General features: G+C 34.0%; 2 protein-coding genes across 3 annotated transcripts; one reads left to right on the top strand and one right to left on the bottom strand.

Annotated features, from left to right (window-relative positions):
* Positions 1-655: 655 nt before the first annotated feature.
* LOC149804404 (uncharacterized) lies at positions 656-7,568 on the bottom strand. The gene is made up of 3 exons (XM_089939908.1): positions 7,437-7,568; positions 6,897-7,039; positions 656-1,284 (listed from the first exon to the last, which is right to left on the bottom strand). The coding sequence occupies exons 2-3, from the start codon at positions 7,020-7,022 to the stop codon at positions 1,183-1,185; spliced, it is 228 nt and encodes a 75-aa protein (XP_089796034.1). The 5' UTR covers positions 7,023-7,039; positions 7,437-7,568; the 3' UTR covers positions 656-1,182.
* On the top strand, positions 7,094-21,805 carry LOC149804405 (D-aminoacyl-tRNA deacylase 2-like). Of its 2 annotated transcripts, none has more exons than XM_089939886.1 (4): positions 7,094-7,344; positions 11,153-11,296; positions 14,742-14,811; positions 20,002-21,805. In XM_089939886.1, the coding sequence occupies exons 2-4, from the start codon at positions 11,180-11,182 to the stop codon at positions 20,328-20,330; spliced, it is 516 nt and encodes a 171-aa protein (XP_089796012.1). In that variant the 5' UTR covers positions 7,094-7,344; positions 11,153-11,179; the 3' UTR covers positions 20,331-21,805. The 2 variants fall into 2 exon arrangements, with proteins under 2 accessions (XP_089796012.1, XP_089796021.1); XM_089939895.1 differs by lacking the exon at positions 7,094-7,344 and adding an exon at positions 7,440-7,577.
* The last annotated feature ends 144 nt before the right edge of the window (positions 21,806-21,949 follow it).

The raw sequence follows: 21,949 nt of genomic DNA on the forward strand, positions 1-21,949 counted from the left end.
AGGCCTACAAAGGGAAGAGGACTGATACAGTACATAGGCCTACAAAGGGAAGAGGACTGATACAGTACATAGGCCTACAAAGGTTAGAGGACTGATACAGTAAATAGGCCTACAAAGGGAATAGGACTGATACAGTATATAGGCCTACAAAGGGAAGAGGACTGATACAGTACATAGGCCTATAAAGGGAAGAGGACTGCTACAGTACATAGGCCTACAAAGGGAAGAGGACTGATAGAGTACATAGGCTTACAAAGGGAAGAGGACTGATACAGTACATAGGCCTACAAAGGTTAGAGGACTGATACAGTAAATAGGTCTACAAAGGGAAGAGGACTGATACAGTACATAGGCCTACAAAGGTTAGAGGACTGATACAGTACATAGGCCTACAAAGGTTAGAGGACTGATACAGTACATAGGCCTACATAGGGAAGAGGACTGATACAGTACATAGGCCTACAAAGGGAAGAGGACTGATACAGTACACAGGCCTACATAGGGAAGAGGAAGGGGGCTGGTTGTGTAACTTCTAGATTTTCTGAAACTTTACATCTAATGGGATGATGGAAATTTCTTACATCAATAAGAGCAATTTTCATCCAAGAGGAAAGATAAGCAATCCAATAACAATATAACTGATATTAAACTAAAGAATACTTAAGTATTTTATATTGACTCAGCAAAATAATACAAAGGCATAAAACATATACATTCAACAATACTTTCTGTATGTTAAATCATGCACCTACATACCAAAGAACAAAGATAAATAAAAAAACATTTTTTTTTAAAAATCCATCTACAAAAAAAAAATGATTTATAAAAGTAGCACATGCCTTCTGCTTTGCTTTAGTACCCTTTTCTGACATCATTCTGTTTCTTTCTCTTGTACTTTTCTTGACTAACATATATTTTTTTGGATCATGTGAGCAAATTTACTTTAAAATTTGAATAAACAGCGTCTACATACATATTGCTTTTGATGCAATGGTTTTCTCTTGTACAAGATGAATATATCTAGCAGATCAAAGCTGAGGTACACCAGGCATGTATGATAAGTTTTACATGATATCCATACTAACATATCCTGGATCCATTCATTACCAGCAAAAGGTGTTTTTCTTTAAAAAAACACAGCCAGCCAGTCACATTTGATGGATCTAACTATTAAGAAATTTGTCAACCATTCTTTTTTAATTTCTCATGTTCCTGTATGCACTGTCGAAATTTCTGAACCTCAGCTTGACACTGTCTCCAGTCCTTTTTATCAGCTATGCATTCCTTCAAAAGAAAGCATAATAAAATACAAACAAATGAGGACAATCTTGAGCAATGACTATAAATCTGTGGCTAAGCATGTATTATACCTAGCATGTACTATGTATATTTAATTTGTATTATTTGTTGGCTTTTCTTAATGATTATATGTTACATACATTTGTATTTAGTACCTGACCTTGTCCAAAATCAAGTTCACTGTGTATCTTACCAGGGACATTTATTTTGTAAACTGTTACAAGTCTATGCTCTTGAAACAAGTTAACAGAAAAGAGTAAAAGACAACAAACTTTGTAAGATTTAACAAATAGATTTATTTTCCTGGAATGCAAAGTGAAAATGAGAAAAAACTTCTTATGGTATTGTGAATTAAATCCCAAAATAATCCAAGAATTACAGACAGTCCTCGTAATTTAAAGTCCTGAATAAAATTCAGTAAAAGTCCTGAGAAAAATCCTAAAACTAAATTTGATGACATGTCTGTGGTAGCTATTAAAGTGTTAATGTGTCAACATTCTTTTGTTGAATCACAAAAATATAATTCCCAGTTTGAATATACTATAAATTAGTGAATGTCTTTATCCAAGAATTTTATCAAAGCACCAGAGAATATAATCACTTGAATTCAATAACCTGAACATAAAGATTCAAGCCCAAAACTACTGGTCAAAACATATCATATACAACTTAAAAAGAGCTAGATGCTAAAGATAGAATGACCAAATCCTTACAATCACAAGATCATATAGTTCTCTACTTGACCTCTGGACACAATTAGAATTTTTTTTTTAACCATTACCTAATGGAAAATAACCTAGAATGATCCTGATGTTTACAAAATCAAAACCATAACCTGTAAAATTCACTTAGAAGTCCAAAACCCTGACTCAAATAAACATATTTACTTCTATTAAAAATAATTCTGACTTTAAGCTCATAAATATAGAGAATAATTTAGCTACTGCAAGTATTAGTTGCTGATATTAAATGAAATAAAAAAAATCCAAAAAAGTCAATCAGGTCAAGCAAAAATGAACTCAATTTTGGACAAGGTCAAGTCCAGCATACAATGTTACATTACAGTAGCATGTAATGAAATATTTTTTTTATAGCTAACAAACAAACAATTAAATATACATAGCACATGCACCCAATAAAGAAAAAAGAAAGATGTCCACAATAAAGCTTTCTTTTTACTCTAAGTCAAATATACATGTAAAAAAAAAAACAAGATGAAATCTTATGAATGACACAAAGTATACATGAAACATATTTCTATACAACTGAAATTGCATCTGCTATTAAATTGTCTTTTCCCTTACTGTGCCTGATGTCAATATGATATTCCTGCAACATCAAACTCCACCATAATAATCTCTGACTTTTGTTTTTCATCTTGCCGATGAAAGTAAGGGGGTTGTGATCACCAAACAAAATAATCAGAGAAGGAGCTGAACTCATGTAAATTTCAAAGTGTTGTAATGCCAATATCAAAATCAAACATTCCTTCTAGACTGTGGAATAATTTCTCTGGAGCTTATTTAATTGCTTACAAAAATAGCACACTGGATGATCTACACCATTTTTGTCTATTTGAAACAATACTGCTCCAACCGCAACATCACTTGCCTCAACAGTTTAAATGATTGACTGAAATTTGGAGCTGTAAGAACTGGTGCACTCTTAAGTATGGCCTTCCTTTAACTTATCAAAAGCCTCCTACATTTTTCAGGTCAATGAAACTTGGTTTTAATGCTCAATAAATTTGTCAGAGGTTCAACAATTATGGAAAAATTCTAACAAAATTTTCGACAGTATCCAGCCATACCCAAAACTCGCATCAGTTGCTTTTTACTGGTAGGCACAGGAAATTCAGAGATAGCCTTGACCTTAGCATCTATAGGTTTAACGTGTCCATGTCCGATGATATGTCCTAGAAATGTTAAAAAAAAAGCATGGCAAAACTACTTGCTGTTCGGGTTGAAAGGTACGCCTAGTATTTTTCAAAGTTTAATAAACATTATTACATCTGGTCTAGATAATCAATGATGTCATCATCTTCAACGACACCTGGAAAAATCACTTAGCAACATTTCATAAATTCTTTGACACACTCAGTGATGCAAATTTGAAAATTAATTTATCCACAAGTAGTTTTGCCATGCTTTTTTCTGCTTCGTGACTCCAGATGGACTTTATCAATATAAAGTGATGCTGTTTTGACCTGGAGTCACAAATGCAGAAATTTTCTTTACTCTTTTCATCAGTGGAATTAGCCAAAATCCTTTCAGATGGTCAAATTTGGTGACATACTTTAACATTTCCAATTTTATCAATGCAGTCATCGATTCTTGGCAACGGAAATTAATCTGTTTTAGTCACACTGTTCACCTTTTTATCATCAGTGCACATGCAGAAAGTATTATCTAGTTTTGGAACAAGTATACATGGGTGTTTTTTCACAGGTATGGAATTTACAATTTCAATGTCATGGTAGATTTTACTTGTTCTTTTAGGAACATCTGGAAATAAGTGCTCATATTCAAGTAATAACTGTTTTAGTTCCTTCTTTTGTTGCTGAAGATGTGAAAGTTGCTGGTCCAGTTTATTCAAAATTTTCGAATTTTGAAGATTTGTTACTTCGCTTCATTCTGTCGCTTAAATCCTCAGTGTGTGGGACAGGTACAACTAAATTAATTGTGTAATTAACCTGCCTATCTCTCTCAACATACTGGTACTCCTTTAATTTATTTACATCCCAGGAGAACTACTGTTGTAATTTAACTCATTCATTTTCTTCTTAACTTTGCAAGGGCCGTAATACCTAATCTGAAGAAAATCCAGAAGAATGAGCAAGAGAGACAGAACTCTATCAGCAGACACAAAAGTTCTCTCCATCGTAGTTCTGTCGAACCATAATTTCACTTTTGACTTGAATTGTTAGATGCCAAATTCAAGCATAATTGACTGGAAAATTCTAAACATAAAATTTGACCCTTGATCAGACTGGACAGATTTGGGAAGGTCAAATAAAGTTTTTAAAAAATTAAAGCTTTTACTTTTGTTTTAGTTTTAATATTCCTCAAAGGAACTGCCATTGGGAATCTTGTTGATGCACACATTATGGACAACAAATATTGGCTACCTGACTTGGTCTTAGGTAAGGGACCGATACAATCCACCATTATTCTGCTAAATGGTTCACTCAGTGCAGGAATAAGCTGCAGACGAGCCTTAGGTATCTTCTGATTGGGTTTTCCTACCATCTGACAAGTGTGACAAGATCTACAATATTTACAAGCATCACTTTTAATTTTTGGCAAACAGAAGTGATTCAAGATCTTGTGATAAGTCTTAGTAACCCCTAAATGACCAGCCAAAGGAGTTTCATGGGCCCAGACTAATAACTTCCTGTCTGTACGATTTTGGAATTACAATCTGACAGTTACTGGTCCTGAGACTAAGTCTGATGACAAATTTACACAATGGAGAGTTTCATTAACAAAGCTGCACTCTACTCCCTGAATAAGAACAGTCTCGTTAGAAAACGACTTCTCAGAAAAAGACAAATTACCAATAATAAAAGACTCTGAAAAGCTCCTGTGTCCCTTAAATTTTAATAGGGACAGAATTTGACATGAATGGTTCATAATTCTCAATAATAAAATCAGACCCAACAAATGTATTGCTTTCAATACACGACCTTGACCTCTTAGAAATAAGAGCATTTGGAATAGGCCTGTCTTTATTCTGATGCTTATATTTTGATCTGTTACAATCACAAATAACATGTCCTTTCTTCTTGCAATAGGTACACGTAGGAAGAGATAATGACTTCTGATCAATCTTATCAGAAACTTGATTTCTAAAAGTTGTGCCAGATTGAAATTTGGAAGGGCTCATATTAGGCTAAAATACTTTTTTAACAGAAGACTGCTGAGTGAAAGACTTACTAACAAATGAAACTTTATGAGCTAAGGAATACTTGTCAGCAGTATGAGCAGCATTTTCTAAGGTTTTGACCTTAAGCTTATCAAGATAAGTCTTAATGTCACTAGGAACACAATTCTTGAACTCTTCAAGTAATATGAATTGTCTTAGATTTTCGTAATCTTGATCAACATTCTTGGCTAAGCACTACCTATCAATAATACTATTTCTTATCTCTCTGCTTCTATATCTCAATTTATGTTTTAAATAAATCAGTGGAAGAGAGACCAAAAGGTTTATATCAAGAAACAAATCAGTTTATTGCAAGCAAGAAGAGTTTGGAGACAAAATATGAAAAAATATAATCTAGCATCAGTATTAGTGGAGTGTCCCTCATAGAATCAGATGTGAACAAGCAACTTGAAAGTACATACAATAAACAGAAACTAAATGGTAAAAGGTTTACAAGCATTTAAAGTAAACCCCCAAGAAAGACAAGAAAATCAGTTAAAAGAAATCCATGATAAATTGTCCTCTTCATTGACTCACCCATGCCCTTCAGGGTTACAGTTGGTCCTTGTGTCATAAAAAAAAGTGATGCAAAAGATGGGATAGAGGATACCCTGCCATTTCCCATGTATACAAATTAAGCCTATCTTGACCAGTGACATCAGTGGATTAAATGATTTCAATCAAAAGGTAGCACACAAGACTGATGACATAACTGTTGAAAACATAAGAGGCTAACACCACACTATGTTGAATTGTCTTCACCCCAAGTCTGCCCATCAAAGTATATTCAAGCACCCCAGCTGATCAACAATATTCACCTGAGCCTTATGTTTAGCTAATGCACTTTTGTTTCTCAGATCCACTTTTTGAATCCTTATTGTTTCTCAGATCCACTATTTGGATCCTTATTGAATCAATTTGTGTACCACATGTGAATGTTGTTGTTATTAGATTAGTCCCTAATGAAATTCATCAAATGTATCACATCACTATTTTTGGAGCACTCCAGAAAAAGATTAGAAAATTAAGAACAACTTGGTTTACTGAATTAAACGGTGTCACCTCTTAATTCTAAACTGAATATTTGAACATCATTGAAGCATCTTGATCATTTCAAAGCACAGTTTATGTCCAATAGCTTGGTTAGTAGATCATTTCCTTCCCTCCAAACTTTCGTTAGACTGAAAAAATGGTGAAATTTATGATAAATGGCAGCATTGGGGCTTTAATGGAGGATTGACATTCATATTTCAATGCCACTGGGAAAAGTAAGAACCACATAAGGCACATTTCTGTATACATATTTCTATCACGACATGGATTCTTTTAATCGCAGTTTTCTTGTGTGGGCAGGTGAATTTGTATTTGATACACTAATGAAGCTTCAGTTTACACAAACGTAGGTATATTAGGTATATGCATGTACCTTTCTTCTTTTATAGATATCCTGTAATTTACCGTGATGCTTAAAATCACCAAAATCGGGCGAACCACTATATATATATATATATATATATATATATATATATATATATATATATATATAAAGAGAGAGAGAGACTGATAGCTATAGTTATCTTATGCCTCGAAAACAGGTATCACAGACAACAGTTACTTAAGTGTTTATATCAAACTGACGGCTTCGGCAATTGCCATCATCTCACAAAAATCACCTGAACAGCATAGTGCAGCTCTAAACAACCGGATTTTTTCAACATTTTTTCTACTGGATCATCTTCATCGTCGACTGGCTGGGTTCGTCGAATGTGACCCATGGTCGTCTGGCTGGGCGTCGCCATTTTGTCACTTATATCATCTAAAAAAACGAACAAATACTTCCAAGCGGTGGTCGAATTGGTCTAGTCTATCTGAGATTAAATGAAAAATATTTTTAAAAAATGCGGATAACATCTTGTTGCTCTAATTATTCCCTGCAGTGAATTGCGGATAACTGATTATGAAACATTTGTTCACGGCTAGTTGCCTATCGGCAGAGCAGAAAGCAATAGCCAATAGGCCATTATTCAATGTCCCACGCTGTCAATGGCATGTTTTAATTCACAACGACAGGACATTGTTTCATTCTGCTCACTTATGCAAGATAATAACGACTTACAAAGGGTAAATAAATATCTTTAAAGATAGCACTGAATAACACAGCTAATAGCAGACGCATCACCAGAAATTTTTGTTTTGGTTCACCGTAGTCCTACCTGGGTTCACCGGGCCTCGTTAGTCCTACATGTAAGACATAGCACATGTTGATTTTATTTAGACGCCCACAACATATATATCAGCGTCAGGTCTTACATGTAGGACTACGGGGCTCGTATACACGGGCACTTTATTCCAGGGTAAGCTAATGTGTACACTCACCAGTTAACTGTTAATTGGTGAGTGTACACAGCTTACTCGGAATCTGGTACTAATATTAGTACCCTTACTCCTACCCCGTGGACAACCACAACAAATCAAGTTGAGGCTACGACATCGTAGCTAACCCGAAATCAAGTGGCTGTGCTCGTATCGTTGCTACAGTTTACTTGTCAGTAGTTATATAGTACATGTATGACAGGTAATAGTAAGCAACGATACGAGCCCCAGTGGTTGGGGTGGGGTGAGTGTGATAACACTAAAACATAAAAAACATATGATAACGTCTTACATTGTAGGACTAAGAATAGCAGTTGTCTATTTTTAAAATTTGCAATGGATCAAAAAACAACCAGCTAGCATTCTCCGCTTTAGTCTATTTGACGACGAATGCTGTCTGATTCGGACGATGGCAGATTTGGCCCTAGGACTAATTTGGCCCAAATTACAGACTTGTTTGGCCAATATGACATATCATGAGAAAAATTATGCAGCACACATACCCAATTTAGTTTTGTAGTTATAAATAAAAAAATGCTAAAACATTAGGGTACTAAGACCAGTCTCTATACAAAAACAAATTAACTGGATTATTTTTCATTGTAATTTGCAGAACATTAAATGATACATTATGATTTCTCTGAACAAAATTTAATGTACAAAGAATATTAAAATAATTTGTCATCTTGTGATTTGAAGCCTGATATCGTATTGAGCTACATCATAAATTGTGCAAGACCCCACTTTCACTTTACATGTAAGTTTTATTTAGTACTATTAGTATATATAGTGAAATACACAGTGTAAAGATAAATTCTGTATCAACCTAATTAAGTTATTAACATACCGAAACCAACACACACACACATACATATATATAAAAGTACAAATGTTACTGCATATGCCATGTTTTTGCAATTTTTGCACTTAGTAATTAACATACTATTAAGTGATTCAATATAAATTCACAGAAAACAAATAAGTTGCTGTGCTTCAAACAAAGATTTAAAAAATATATTTCATCGTTCAACAGATATTATAAACACTACCATTTTCATTACGTTATCATTGCCTTTTGTTTTAAATATTACGAGTCCACAAGGTCTGCAAAATATTTACTTATCCTATTGACATATGATACTGTATTGAATTTGATTATGAAGTTAACAGAAGCCCCAGTGTTAGTTGGTAGTATATATGTGTTATTAAGCACTAATAGTATATATGTTCATGATAAAGATTAATTCTAAAAGCTCTAACAAAAGCATTAACAAATATATAATAATAATAATAATAATAATAATAATAATAATGAGGAATTTGTATAGCGCCTAACGCTAGTAGTATTTTTGTGCAACAATGGCCCAATGTTGGTAAATTGCTGTAATGCCAATGGCATTATTTGCAACAATGTTGGTGATATATTGTAAAGTCATCAGTAGTTTTGCAACAATGGCCTGAGATTGGCTGGTTGTTGTCAAGTATAACAGTTGATTTTCTGCCTCAAATTATTCACATTGTTGGCCCAAGGTTGGCCCATTTAAAATTTAGTTTTATTTTAACTGTGGTGTTTGGTCTATGCATCGATCGTATGTGTTGTTTAACAATTTACAAGCTAACAAGGGTCATCTACCGCTGCAAAGTCTTCTCCAGTAGTCAGAGATTGTGACCAATACTTACTTGCAGCTCCATATTATAAATGATCCCAATGTTATATATATATATATATATATATATATATATATATATATAATAATAATAATGACTTTGTATAGCGCCTAATCTTTAGAAGCTCTTAGCATTTTACAACATTAGACAACATCTATAAGATAAAAAACATATAATGATATGATTACAAAAACACTATGAAATTAGAAAACCTAAAAAAAACATGCTGCGAATATTTAAGGTAGGAAACATTATTAGGTCTTTAGGTTTGTTCTTGCAGTCGAAATAAGTGAGTTTTGAGAGCACTCTTGAATGGGATCACTGTGTCTTTGTGTCTAAGTTCAGTGGGCAATTCATTCCACATTGCTGGGCCCTGGTATGCAAAAGAACACTGTCCATATGACTTTGTTTTCATAGTGGGAATAATGATCTGTAGCATATAGTGTTACATTATTTTATTTCATTTTATTTTATTTACCTGATGTAATTTCTTTCTTTCTTTCTTTCTTTCATTCTTTCTTTCTTTCTTTTGCTTACACATACAGAAAAACAATCCATAAACTTTGTGCCACCCCAATCACCCCATGTTGATTCAGTTTTACCTTTTAGCTGATCGGGGAAGACTAAGCTATTTGATACTATTTCATTATTTATGCATGTCCCAATACACAATATTGTGACATATTTATGAGCAAAATTTATAGCATTGTCATGTTTCCAAAAGAAATAGCTTGGTGTAAAGTTAAACCTAAATGAATTCAAATTAACTTACATTGGTGAAAGAAGATAATGTCTGATAAGATGTAGAGGTGTACCGTCCCATCTGCTGGGGTGTTCTAGTCAAAGCCAGCCTCTGACTGGTTTCATTATCTTTATAGCTTATCAGTGAGAAACACAAACAAAAAGAAATAACTGAAAAATCCACTTTACAATGCCAACAATCCAAGTGTATGCTGCTGCATAACTACTCAATACCTTTATTTAATGAAGCTAGGAGACCACTATCAAAACTTTTAAAACACTGAGTGCTGCCAAAAATGATCAAAAAAATATTTAGAGATACATTTACAAAACCTCAAATATACTTCAGAGTTAAGAGGCCTTTGTACCACACTTAATTTTATTTAGTTACTCACCTGCCATCTCTGTAGCAAAGAATAGGTAGGAAAGAGTAAAAAGGGAATTACAAGTGAGAATAAAAAAAACCTCAGGAATATCTGTAATGTTGTTGTTGTAGAGTTTAAAGCCATTTTCAAGCACACAATAGACTATACATGGTGGCCAGTATTAGTGGTGGAGGAAGAACCTGGGAAAACCCCAGAGAGAACCACCGACCCATGAGAAGCTACTGGCAAGCTTTCTCACATACCCGGAACATCCGTAATAAAAGGATACCCTTGTGTCTGTACATTATAACATCTCTGAATACATGGGAGTCCAGGAGTTTTGGAACTTAACTTACATAAGCCCTTATCTATATAATCTATATAATAATAATAATAATAATAATAATAATAATAATAATATTTTCACACATAGTGCATAGGACTTTAGATTATTTTTTATTTATGTTTGGGTAACTCTTAGTGTGCAACAAAATGGAAGGTATAAGATAGTTTTTGATGGTCTTCAAAATTAGTCTTATAATTGCTGTAGACATATGTGAAGTAAACTCGTCTTCTTTGCAAAAATTAGCTTGTTGCAGTAGTGACAGAGATGTTCTCATTACCAGCTGGCAGACAGGTAAAATACATACCTCTGACATAAAACAATGAGCAATCTACCTTTGAACCATTTCTGCAATTGTTGTTACATCATTTCATTCAGAAAGTGTTATTTTACTTTTCATTTTAGTCTACTTATTTCAAAAGATATTTTAAAAATTTAGGGCTGTTGAACTGAGTAATAACTGACAATGGATGCTGAGGGACCAGACTCTAGTCCCAAGGTGCGTATTGTTCTGCAGCAATGTCTCTCGGCACGGTTAATGGTCCAGCCTGCAACTGAAGAAACTGAAGCTCAGTATGTTGAGGTATGTCCACAGACCATTGATTCATTTTGGGGAAATTGCTGGGTATTCCTTTTGAACAGAAATATTTAATGCTTATTGAGAACAGGACATGTTTACATACCCACCATTAAGCAGAGTGCATTATGTTATGTTGTTATTCATCTGTCCATCTGTCTGTTACCAATTCCAGTTCTAAACAATAACTAGAGATGTCCACCATCCACAATTCCCATTCTTGGTGGATAGCTTGCAATTGGGTAAAATAAGAAAAGTAATGATTTGGGGGTTAAAAGGTTAAATGTCAAAGTCACAGGGACTGAAGGAAGAAAATTGACTTTTGCACAAATGCTTGAAATCTCCACTATCTACAGTTAGCAAACTTTGTGGATGGATCTCATACTGAGCAAGAAAGAATCCTATTGACCTGGGGTCAAAATGATGAAAGTAGAAAAATAGTTTCCACACAACAGCTTGAGTTCTCCATGAGGTAAGGAAGAAACCCATCAGTTTGGGAGTAAAAAGATCAGACATCAATGTCATTAATATCGAAAGAAGATAGATGATTTATAATGGTTCTAGCATAAAAGCTCAAGTTCTCCCAGTATCATCAGTAACCAGACTTTGTGGATGGCATTTATTTATAGCAAGGATTTCAGGATCACAAGGTCGAAGATCAAGGTCATTATGACTGAAAGAATAAAACTGGTTTTCAATCAATAATATTAGCTCTATGGCAGAAAACTTTGTGGATGGCTTGCACCTATGATAAGTAGGAAGCCTTTCAGAGTTGATATCAAAAGGTCAAATGTCAAAGTGAATGAAAGAATAAATGTAGTTTCCACAAAACAACATTAGTGCCTAGACCAAACTTTATGGATAGCTAACTATTAGGTTTAGGAAGAAGCCTATTCATTTGGGGTCAAAAGGTCAAAGGTGAAGGTCACTTTAAAAGAAGAAAAAATGGGTTCAGCACAGAAATTTTGATTATCTCAATAGAAGTCAATTAAACACTGAGTGGGTGCATAATGTGAGGCTTATAGTACTTTTGTTCATATATGATAACTTTAATATACAGTAAATTTTATTGTTTTTTTGTGTAGTTTAGCAAAGAAAACAGAATTTTCATCAATACTTAACATTAGTGGATTGGGTAAGGGAGCCTATATTGACTGCACACCTGGATTATTGTTAGATGAAGGCCTTCAAATTCATGGTTTGTATGATCCCAAGATCTGGGATAATTTGGTACCCCACAATTGAATAAAGATCGATCGAAAACATATGAACAGATCTAAGGAGCAAATCGATGCAGAATTATTTAACAAAGGAATGCTGTTACACAAAAATCATCTCATGACATTTTGTACTCTACAGAATCCTATCAAAATACAACACTTGAATATTTGTTTATTACCACACTTTTGTTGAAATCCTAGTATCACGTTGTGAATGACTTAACTGGTTTTCATGTTCTCATTACTGGTACATATTCTGTCTTTGTTAAAAAAAATCACTTTTTAGTAATTTTTGACAAAGTGTACCTCTGTTAACGAAGTACATCTTTTGATGAAAAGTCACAGAACCATCCTATGCACCACCACTTCCAAGGATAAATTGTCAAACATTTTCCCCCGAACTATCTGGATAACTATTTTAAGTTTTTTAATTAATTTAGATTCTTTATGTACAGATTTTAGCCATTGTTGATAAAACAGAAGGAGGGACTGACAAAAATAAATAAATTGAAACACTCAGTACTTTCTCAGAATTTTTTTTATGACATCAGGGTAAGTGTGGTTGCATCATAGAATGTTTTCAGAAAGGTGCATTATCATCATAACATTAAAAAAAAATTGATATCAACAAAATATTACGAAAGAAAATATATTTTTATAGTGTTCTATATTTCCCAAATTTTTAACACAATTTAATGTCAAAACTCATTAGTCTTTTAATTTAAATAATTGATATCCTGGAAGACAAAAATTGTTCCATTTTTTACTGGAATAGACTGAGAAGAGAAATTCTCATAGGGTAACACACGCTTAATTTAATGTTTATTGATAAACAAGAACTAATACTACTACAATAAAAATAAAAGTAAATAGATTGTAATAGTATCAAAGGAATTGTATACCATTTTCCTCCCCCACCACCACTTCACCCTTTGCCTTTTGGTAAAAATTAGATGTGAACTAAATTTTAGCAATATGGATATTCATTTCAGTGATTTCTACCCAAGGATATGAAATATGAAACTTGTCCTTCATTTCTTATGGTCTTTCCTTAGAGAAATCCCACTATCTGAATCGGATAACTGTTGGTGACACCAGTTTCTAGCCATGCCAACATGGGGCTAGCCAGGTGCAGGGTGATTTTACATTTTTTAAGGCGATGGTTAACTTAAAAAGTAATACTGTATGTGTAACTTTGTGAGCTGGTAGTGGAAATGACTGAAATATATATAGCAAACACAACCAGTAAACTCTATCATTGGTGGCTGTTCATGTGATGATGTCAATGCAAGACTAAACCAGCATCAAAAAGTCCCATACTGGCAGTCTGTCTAAGGCAGGTGCTAAAGATAATGTCTGAGTGAGCAGTTATCTTGGATTATGTTAATTACATAACCAAAAAGAGGTAGCAATAGATACCAATTGAGTGATAATGCTTTGAATTAAGTGATCAGATGTTTATTTAACAGGTTCATTTTTAAAGGATAGCAGAAAACATAAAAGTATATCGGCACTTGTGCATACTGTATCGATGGGTTCTAAAGTGTTTTGGACTCCATTGATAGCATATCACTACCACTACAGTTAAAGTCACACACTTATATACACATAGCCATACAAACCAACCAAACCATAGTAAAGTAATCTAGAAGCTGAAATTTTTTAAAACAAAAATGAATTTTTTTAAACATTTTGATACAGGCACAACTATTGACTAAACATTTTTACAGTAGGTGAGGACTACAAAAAAAGAACTTGACATTATCTCTGTTTCAAGATTTAAGTGACTCTTTGGGTTTTTACAAACACATGTATATAAAATTACCAACAATTAGAAACGTACATAAATTTCTTATCATTTGAACATAACTTTGTATTCTATTTTCATATTTTGCAGTTTATTTTTCTAGTCAGTATATTGAAAAATCAGATTTGGTTTACAGGATTGTATGAATAATATGTACATGACCTGATTAGATTAAAAAATTTAAGCAATATTGATATATTTGTCAATTTTAGTACACTTTCTGTGCAGAAACTTTTGAGTGTTTGAATCCCATTGAAGCCCTTTTGTATGCATGTATGCAAAGGACAGTTAGAATTTTATACCATTTAAATAAATTCTTCAAGTTTTCTTGGGTTATTTTGTGAACAATTTGCACATTTTTGGGACTGCCATGATGGTTGTCCTGTTTTACAAACCTAATCTAATTTATGTATTCTTTTTACAGATTGGCCGAGGCTTGATATTGCATGTTTGTTTCATGAAAGGTGCCACACCAGATATTATGGAGAAGATAGGTACTGTATTTCATGTATCTTATTGTACAGGGAAAAATAAACATTATTGCAAAGTATGATAATAATATGTAAAATAATTACTGATCAGTTTTCGGGATTGATCATGTGTAAAAAATATAGAACCTAGCGTCAAAGAGGACTTAAAATATTTACATTTATTAAATCTGCATGCATCTGATATAATTACCCTAAAAAAAACATGTACTAGTACAATCTATGTTTGAATTTGATTATATGTGTGTGTATTGCATAGATATATTAAAAATGGATAACTACGAAACAGACATAAGTATTCACAACTATATTCATACCCTGTCATGATCAAAGTAAAATATGCCCTAATAGGACTGAAATCAGTGGCATACCAAGAAATTCTGTCCCTGCCCCCCACCCCAGCAAAACAATTCTTTGACTCCCTACCAATAAAAACAAGTTGTTTGACATATTTTGCTCATCCAACTAGGCCTGGCCCATCTCCATCCCCACTGCCCCTCCCCCCAACAAGTGTGGTGGTTACTGAGGTTGTTTTCAAAGCCAGAACAGTGAACATTGTTAATTTAATCCTGTATGAGATAGAAACAGACAGAAACATCATCAGTGACAGGGAACATGCTAGCTAGTTCGGTAAGTTTAGATTGTTTTCACTTATTCAGTGCTTTGATTTCTATAATGCAAAGCTCATGTGTACAGGATTGTGACATTGTTGTCAGTAAAAAAGGTACTGACTTGCTGCTTATAAAAATGGAGACTATTAATTATGATTTGCAAAATAGAATACATGTCAATTCATTTCACTGAATTGATAAATATTTCTCAGCACTTTCTTAAAACTTAGCTTGATCTCAATGAAAGATGCTGGTATATATTATTTTAATATGATTGGAAGTATTGATACCTGATAATTTAGATGTATCAAAGGCAGAAATTCTTTTAGTTTTTTGGGTTTACTGCACATTCAGCTAAAAATTGCTAATACCATTTTCAACATACTGGTGTTTGAGACAGATTCTTTAAATAAACATGCATAAAAAGTCATGCAGTAAAAAAGTGATGCATGTAACAGATTTCATTAAGAATTTGCTTGATTTCTATGAATAAAATTATGATTTTTTTAAAATCAACATTGTAGAAAAAAGTATATGAAAAAAATTACATGAATTATGGTATACAATGATTTCAGTATTTAGAATTAAATTAAATGTAGCTCAGATATTGAACAATTTTAGATTTGATTTACTTCAGATGACTCAGGTGTGTAATTTCTTTACTTAAGACTTTTTAGTTTTTCTGGCTATAGTCTAAATATACCCCCCCCCCCCCCACGTTTCTACCCCTCTACCAATTTAAAAGCTGAAAAGCACAAATGAGATAAAAGATGCACAGAACTTAGCTCGGTTATTGATTTATAATTTTAAGCCAGGTGGGACCCTAATACCATTATCATCTGTACATTTCATTCCAAACAAGTTTTCATTGTAAAAGATGACCTGTTCACCAGTCATTTCCAGTTCCTGGACAAGTCCATTTTCAGCAAAGGGGTGTATGCATGACTACATATATATGTATGTAGAAGGAAAATACTATTTCCTCTGCTTCCAATATTGACAATGTCAAATCACACAATGGAAAAAAATGACAATTACAAATGTGCCTTTTACATGGATTTAAGAAGCAGTGTGATTTTTATGTACATGTGTGCAAAGGGATATAACTCTAAACTCTCAACATCTTGGTAATTTACAGAATTATCAGGCAGTTATTAAAAAATATGAACTACATCACAGTGTTGTCTGAGGAAATCAACTTGCACATAGTGTACATAACATGGTGTCATGTTAGTATGGAAAATCTGTTAAGCATGAAAAGTGTTGAGGATGGCAGTGTTAGGGCCACTCTGGTCACATTCAGGTTAGAATTACAAATGAATTGACTAAGTTCTGTGCACTTTTTATCTTATTAAAAATTACTGTTATTGAAATCAGTAGGGGGCTACCAACAAACAGGAGGTATATTCAGACTATGGTTTATCTATTCACTGTTCACTTGCATATCTTCAAAGTCCTAAATGTGTATATTCCATTCCATTGAGCCAAACTACATGCTTCTGGGTTGTTTCTTGTTTTGTTTTTATCCAAAATCAGAAGATGCTATATTTTAACAGTAAAATCTTAATTAAAGTATCAAATTTTATTGGAATTTACATTACCACCTGTCATAGCATACACCTCCATATAACATGCACCTGTTCATAATGGTCACTGTTGGGATTCCCCAGTGAGAATCCTATAAATGACGTTTATATCATTCACACCTGAGCAGAGGCGTAGCTGGGGGGCGCAGGGGAGTACATATGTCCCCCGGCGCCAAGGTACAGGGGCGCCAAAATGAGGCTTACAACGTTACATTATAATAAGTAAACAAGGGTAATATTAAAAAATGTCATTAAACGGGGAGGGGGCTGGGGCACCAATTTTATAGTTCGTCCCCGGGCGCAAAATATCATAGCTATGCCTCTGCACCTGAGTAATATAGACTGCAGTGACTAAAGATATGTGGATTTGCCTCCACTGCATCGCACTGCAGATGCTATCAGATGTCCACAGATTTGTGCAACCTAGCTTGATTTGACAGTTAACTACTCAGTGGACAATGACCATAGTTTGCTTAGCATTGATTTCGTTGGTGATATGATCTTGCTTTGATCAGATTCATAAGAGTACAGTTATGATGGGCACCGATTCATAAGCAATATTAATTGTAAATTTAATGGTTCGTGATTAAGATCACTGATTAGATCTTGCTCTTATTTAGTATAGGTTTAATTATGATGTATGTAATGCTGACTTGAGAGAAAAAAGGTCAAAGGTCAGTAACACACATCAGCTTATCTACTTTCAGCTAAGGTCAGTTAGCTTTACAAGGCCCATGTTCCACATTTTTTTATGTTAGTCCAATCTTTGCTCTGTAAAGAAAGATTGTATGTTGCGAAAGAGCTGACAATGTATATGATGGCAATCTTATATTTAGATTTTGTTGATGACACTACCAAGTGTTGGAATCAAAATCATGCTGACATTTGACTTTTTTTAAATTTATTGTGCATCTGATTATTTAATTTCACTGCTACTGGATTATGATTTTTTAATACTACTACTACTACTACTACTACTAATAATAATAATAATAATAATAATGATAATAAAGACTTTATTTAGAGAAGGTAGCTCAGTTAGATACAGAACTAATCTACCTTGATGCCTTCTATTTGTTATGTACAATATATACAGTAGATACAGCATGATGTGAAGAATCCGGCTTGAAACTAAATAATTAAGCGATTTTAAAAATCAAAGTATCAAGCCTGGAACACATGCACAGGCATTTGTGAACATATAAACATATATAAAATATCATCCTGCACTGAAAAATTCAGCTGTGAAAATGATGCAAAATTACAGAAAAGCAGGCGGTATTTATTGTACTAGAACTGCTCAATTGTCTGAAGATTTGGTTATTTTCAATGCTGGATTTTCATTCTGATTGATTGTTATGCCATAATACATTTTTACACAAGGAATCATATGCTTGCTGAGGACCTCTACATTTTGGCATTGTATCTAATGCTCAGTCATGACTGTACATGTGTAAACATTCCAACATTGCCCGTCGGCGCTTTAGTTTACCTTTATCACTGATAGAAAATTCTTTCTTTATATTTCATAATGGTCACTGTTGGGATTCCCCAGTGAGAATCCTATAAATGATGTTTATATCATTCACACCTGAGCAGAGGCGTAGCTGGGGGGGGGGGGGGCAGGGGGGTACATATGTCCCCCGGCGCCAAGGTACAGGGGCGCCAAAATGAGGCTTACAACGTTACATTATAATAAGTAAACAAGGGTAATATTAAAAAATGTCATTAAACGGGGAGGGGGCTGGGGCACCAATTTTATAGTTCGTCCCCGGGCGCAAAATATCATAGCTATGCCTCTGCACCTGAGTAATATAGACTGCAGTGACTAAAGATATGTGGATTTGCCTCCACTGCATCGCACTGCAGATGCTATCAGATGTCCACAGATTTGTGCAACCTAGCTTGATTTGACAGTTAACTACTCAGTGGACAATGACCATAGTTTGCTTAGCATTGATTTCGTTGGTGATATGATCTTGCTTTGATCAGATTCATAAGAGTACAGTTATGATGGGCACCGATTCATAAGCAAAATTAATTGTAAATTTAATGGTTCGTGATTAAGATCACTGATTAGATCTTGCTCTTATTTAGTATAGGTTTAATTAATTATGATATATGTAATGCTGACTTGAGAGAAAAAAGGTCAAAGGTCAGTAACACACATCAGCTTATCTACTTTCAGCTAAGGTCAGTTAGCTTTACAAGGCCCATGTTCCACATTTTTTTACGTTAGTCCAATCTTTGCTCTGTAAAGAAAGATTGTATGTTGCGAAAGAGCTGACAATGTATATGATGACAATCTTATATTTAGATTTTGTTGATGACACTACCAAGTGTTGGAATCAAAATCATGCTGACATTTGACTTTTTTTAAATTTATTGTGCATCTGATTATTTAATTTCACTGCTACTGGATTATGATTTTTTAATACTACTACTACTACTACTAATAATAATAATAATAATAATGATAATAAAGACTTTATTTAGAGAAGGTAGCTCAGTTAGATACAGAACTAATCTACCTTGATGCCTGCTATTTATGTACAATATATACAGTAGATACAGCATGATGTGAAGAATCCGGCTTGAAACTAAATAATTAAGTGATTTTAAAAATCAAAGTATCAAGCCTGGAACACATGCACAGGCATTTGTGAACATATAAACAAATATAAAATATCATCCTGCACTGAAAAATTCAGCTGTGAAAATGATGCAAAATTACAGAAAAGCAGGCAGTATTTATTGTACTAGAACTGCTCAATTGTCTGAAGATTTGGTTATTTTCAATGCTGGATTTTCATTCTTATTGATTGTTATGCCATAATACATTTTTACACAAGGAATCATATGCTTGCTGAGGACCTCTACATTTTGGCATTGTATCTAATGCTCAGTCATGACTGTACATGTGTAAACATTCCAACATTGCCCGTCGGCACTTTAGTTTACCTTTATCACTGATAGAAAATTCTTTCTTTATATTTCAGTAAAATCTTGTCTTAATGTCAAACTTAGCTGCTCTGCAGAAAATGGGAAGCTGGTGTCAGTATTAGATCTCCCTGGAGATGTTCTCATTGTTCCACAGGCCAGCCTGGGTGGAAATCTCAGGGGAAAGGTGATGCAGTATCACAGGAATATTGACAAGGATGTAGGGATTCATCTGTACAATCAGTTTGTCACTTTGTGTAGAGATGCTGTTCAGAGCTGCAACAAATGTAGAGAAAAAGGCTGTGTTGTAAAGGCAGGAACGTATGGAAACCGACAAGTTCTAAAGATGGATACAGATGGACCTTACACACATCTTATTCAGTTTTAACCGATTTGTTTTGGCTGTTTCGGTCATGTATTTATTATTTTTTGTTCTATTCAAGTAAACAGTGCTATTAATTTTTGGCTATACTGGTTATGTCTATACGTGGAAATCTGGAATGTTGTTTTAATCAGCAGAACTTAACAAATGTATTGTGACAGAATTTGGTTAAGAACATTGTCTTGGCCCTAAAACAGCATTTTGTTGAGTTTGTCCATCTACACCAGTTTCAACTTGTGTCTTTACATGGGATGTTGTTTGTAATCAGCACAGCTCAAAACCATTAAGCATAAATTATTCTGATGAAATTGTATGTTGTTCTAAAGACCTCCATCTTGCATCTAGTTTCAGCCTTTGTCGGTCAGCTTGATATCTTTACCTGGGATCTTGCTTGTGTCAGTCAAATCTTAAGAAAGTTGGATTTGAAGCATTCCACATCATCATTTAGAAAAGTCATGCATAATTATAAAGTGTCCTGTTCTTCTTGTATTTGTCAAATATTTTGGACCTGAAAATTTCAATTAAAAAAATTTGAATAAATTTCCTGGCAATTTTCTTTTTAAAATGGCACCTTTTTCCATTCTGAGAGTAAATGTATCACATGTAATATAGGGATATCGAGTTCTAGAATATGATTGGTTCATTTCAAATCGAGGCTACTATGTCAGTCTTCAACCAGCATATTGGATTGTGCAAAGCAGTTGCCACTCTAACTGTATCTCATCTTTGTAATATTCAACTTATAGTCATGTCGAAAAGGAAAGCAGAAGATTCAGAATTTTCTCCAGCAAAGAAAAGAAACAAGAACTGGAAGGACAATTATGATGTTATGCTTAGGTTTGAGAAAGCATCTATCTAAAGGGAAAACTTTGTTTTGCAAATTGTGTATTTGTGATTTTGCTATTGGGCATGGAGGCACCGATGACATAAAACAGCATGTAAAAGCTAATAAACATCAGCTTGCTGCTTCATCATCAATGACAAAGCCTGAACATAACAAAGTTTATAAATACCAGCGGGAACCTTGATATAATTTGATCAGAAGTTTGCTTTACTAAATTTCTTTTAGAAATGATCCTTCCTCTTTCAGTTGCTAGTGTTGTTGGAAATTTTTTCACACACTTTTTCCAGACAGTAAAATCCCCAAAGGATTCATTGTGTGCTACAGCGAAAACAGTTTATTAAGACAAACAAATCACACAGAATTCAGATGATCAGTGAAAGATGGTACATTGGAATCAATAATGATTAAAAAAACAAGGTGTGGAAAAGGCTCCAATAAACAGCCTGTGTCTGAGTGCGAGTGTGTTGCACACTTGTACCTTCTGAATGGGCATCTGTATGGAACAGGGTGCCCATTCAAAAGGTGCAAGAGTGCAACACATGCATCTTTGACATTAAATTATTAAGTTATTGTCTTACTATATTGATAGTTGTAGATGTTGTAAATAGTTACATATGCATTAAAGTTCTGAAAATCAGTTTTTGTGTCATAAGCAGTCAGTATTTTTGTACTAGTGGCATCTATGGTTATGGCCCCTGAATGCCCAACTTCTCCTAACTTTGGATTCCCAGTAAGGTATTTTGCATGAGGCCCTACAGAGCAAACTAGTGAACAGGGCTCT

The sequence above is a fragment of the Sinohyriopsis cumingii genome, chromosome 2 (assembly GCF_028554795.1).
Source record: "Sinohyriopsis cumingii isolate HCF-2022 chromosome 2, ASM2855479v2, whole genome shotgun sequence".
Lineage (NCBI taxonomy): Eukaryota > Metazoa > Mollusca > Bivalvia > Unionida > Unionidae > Sinohyriopsis > Sinohyriopsis cumingii.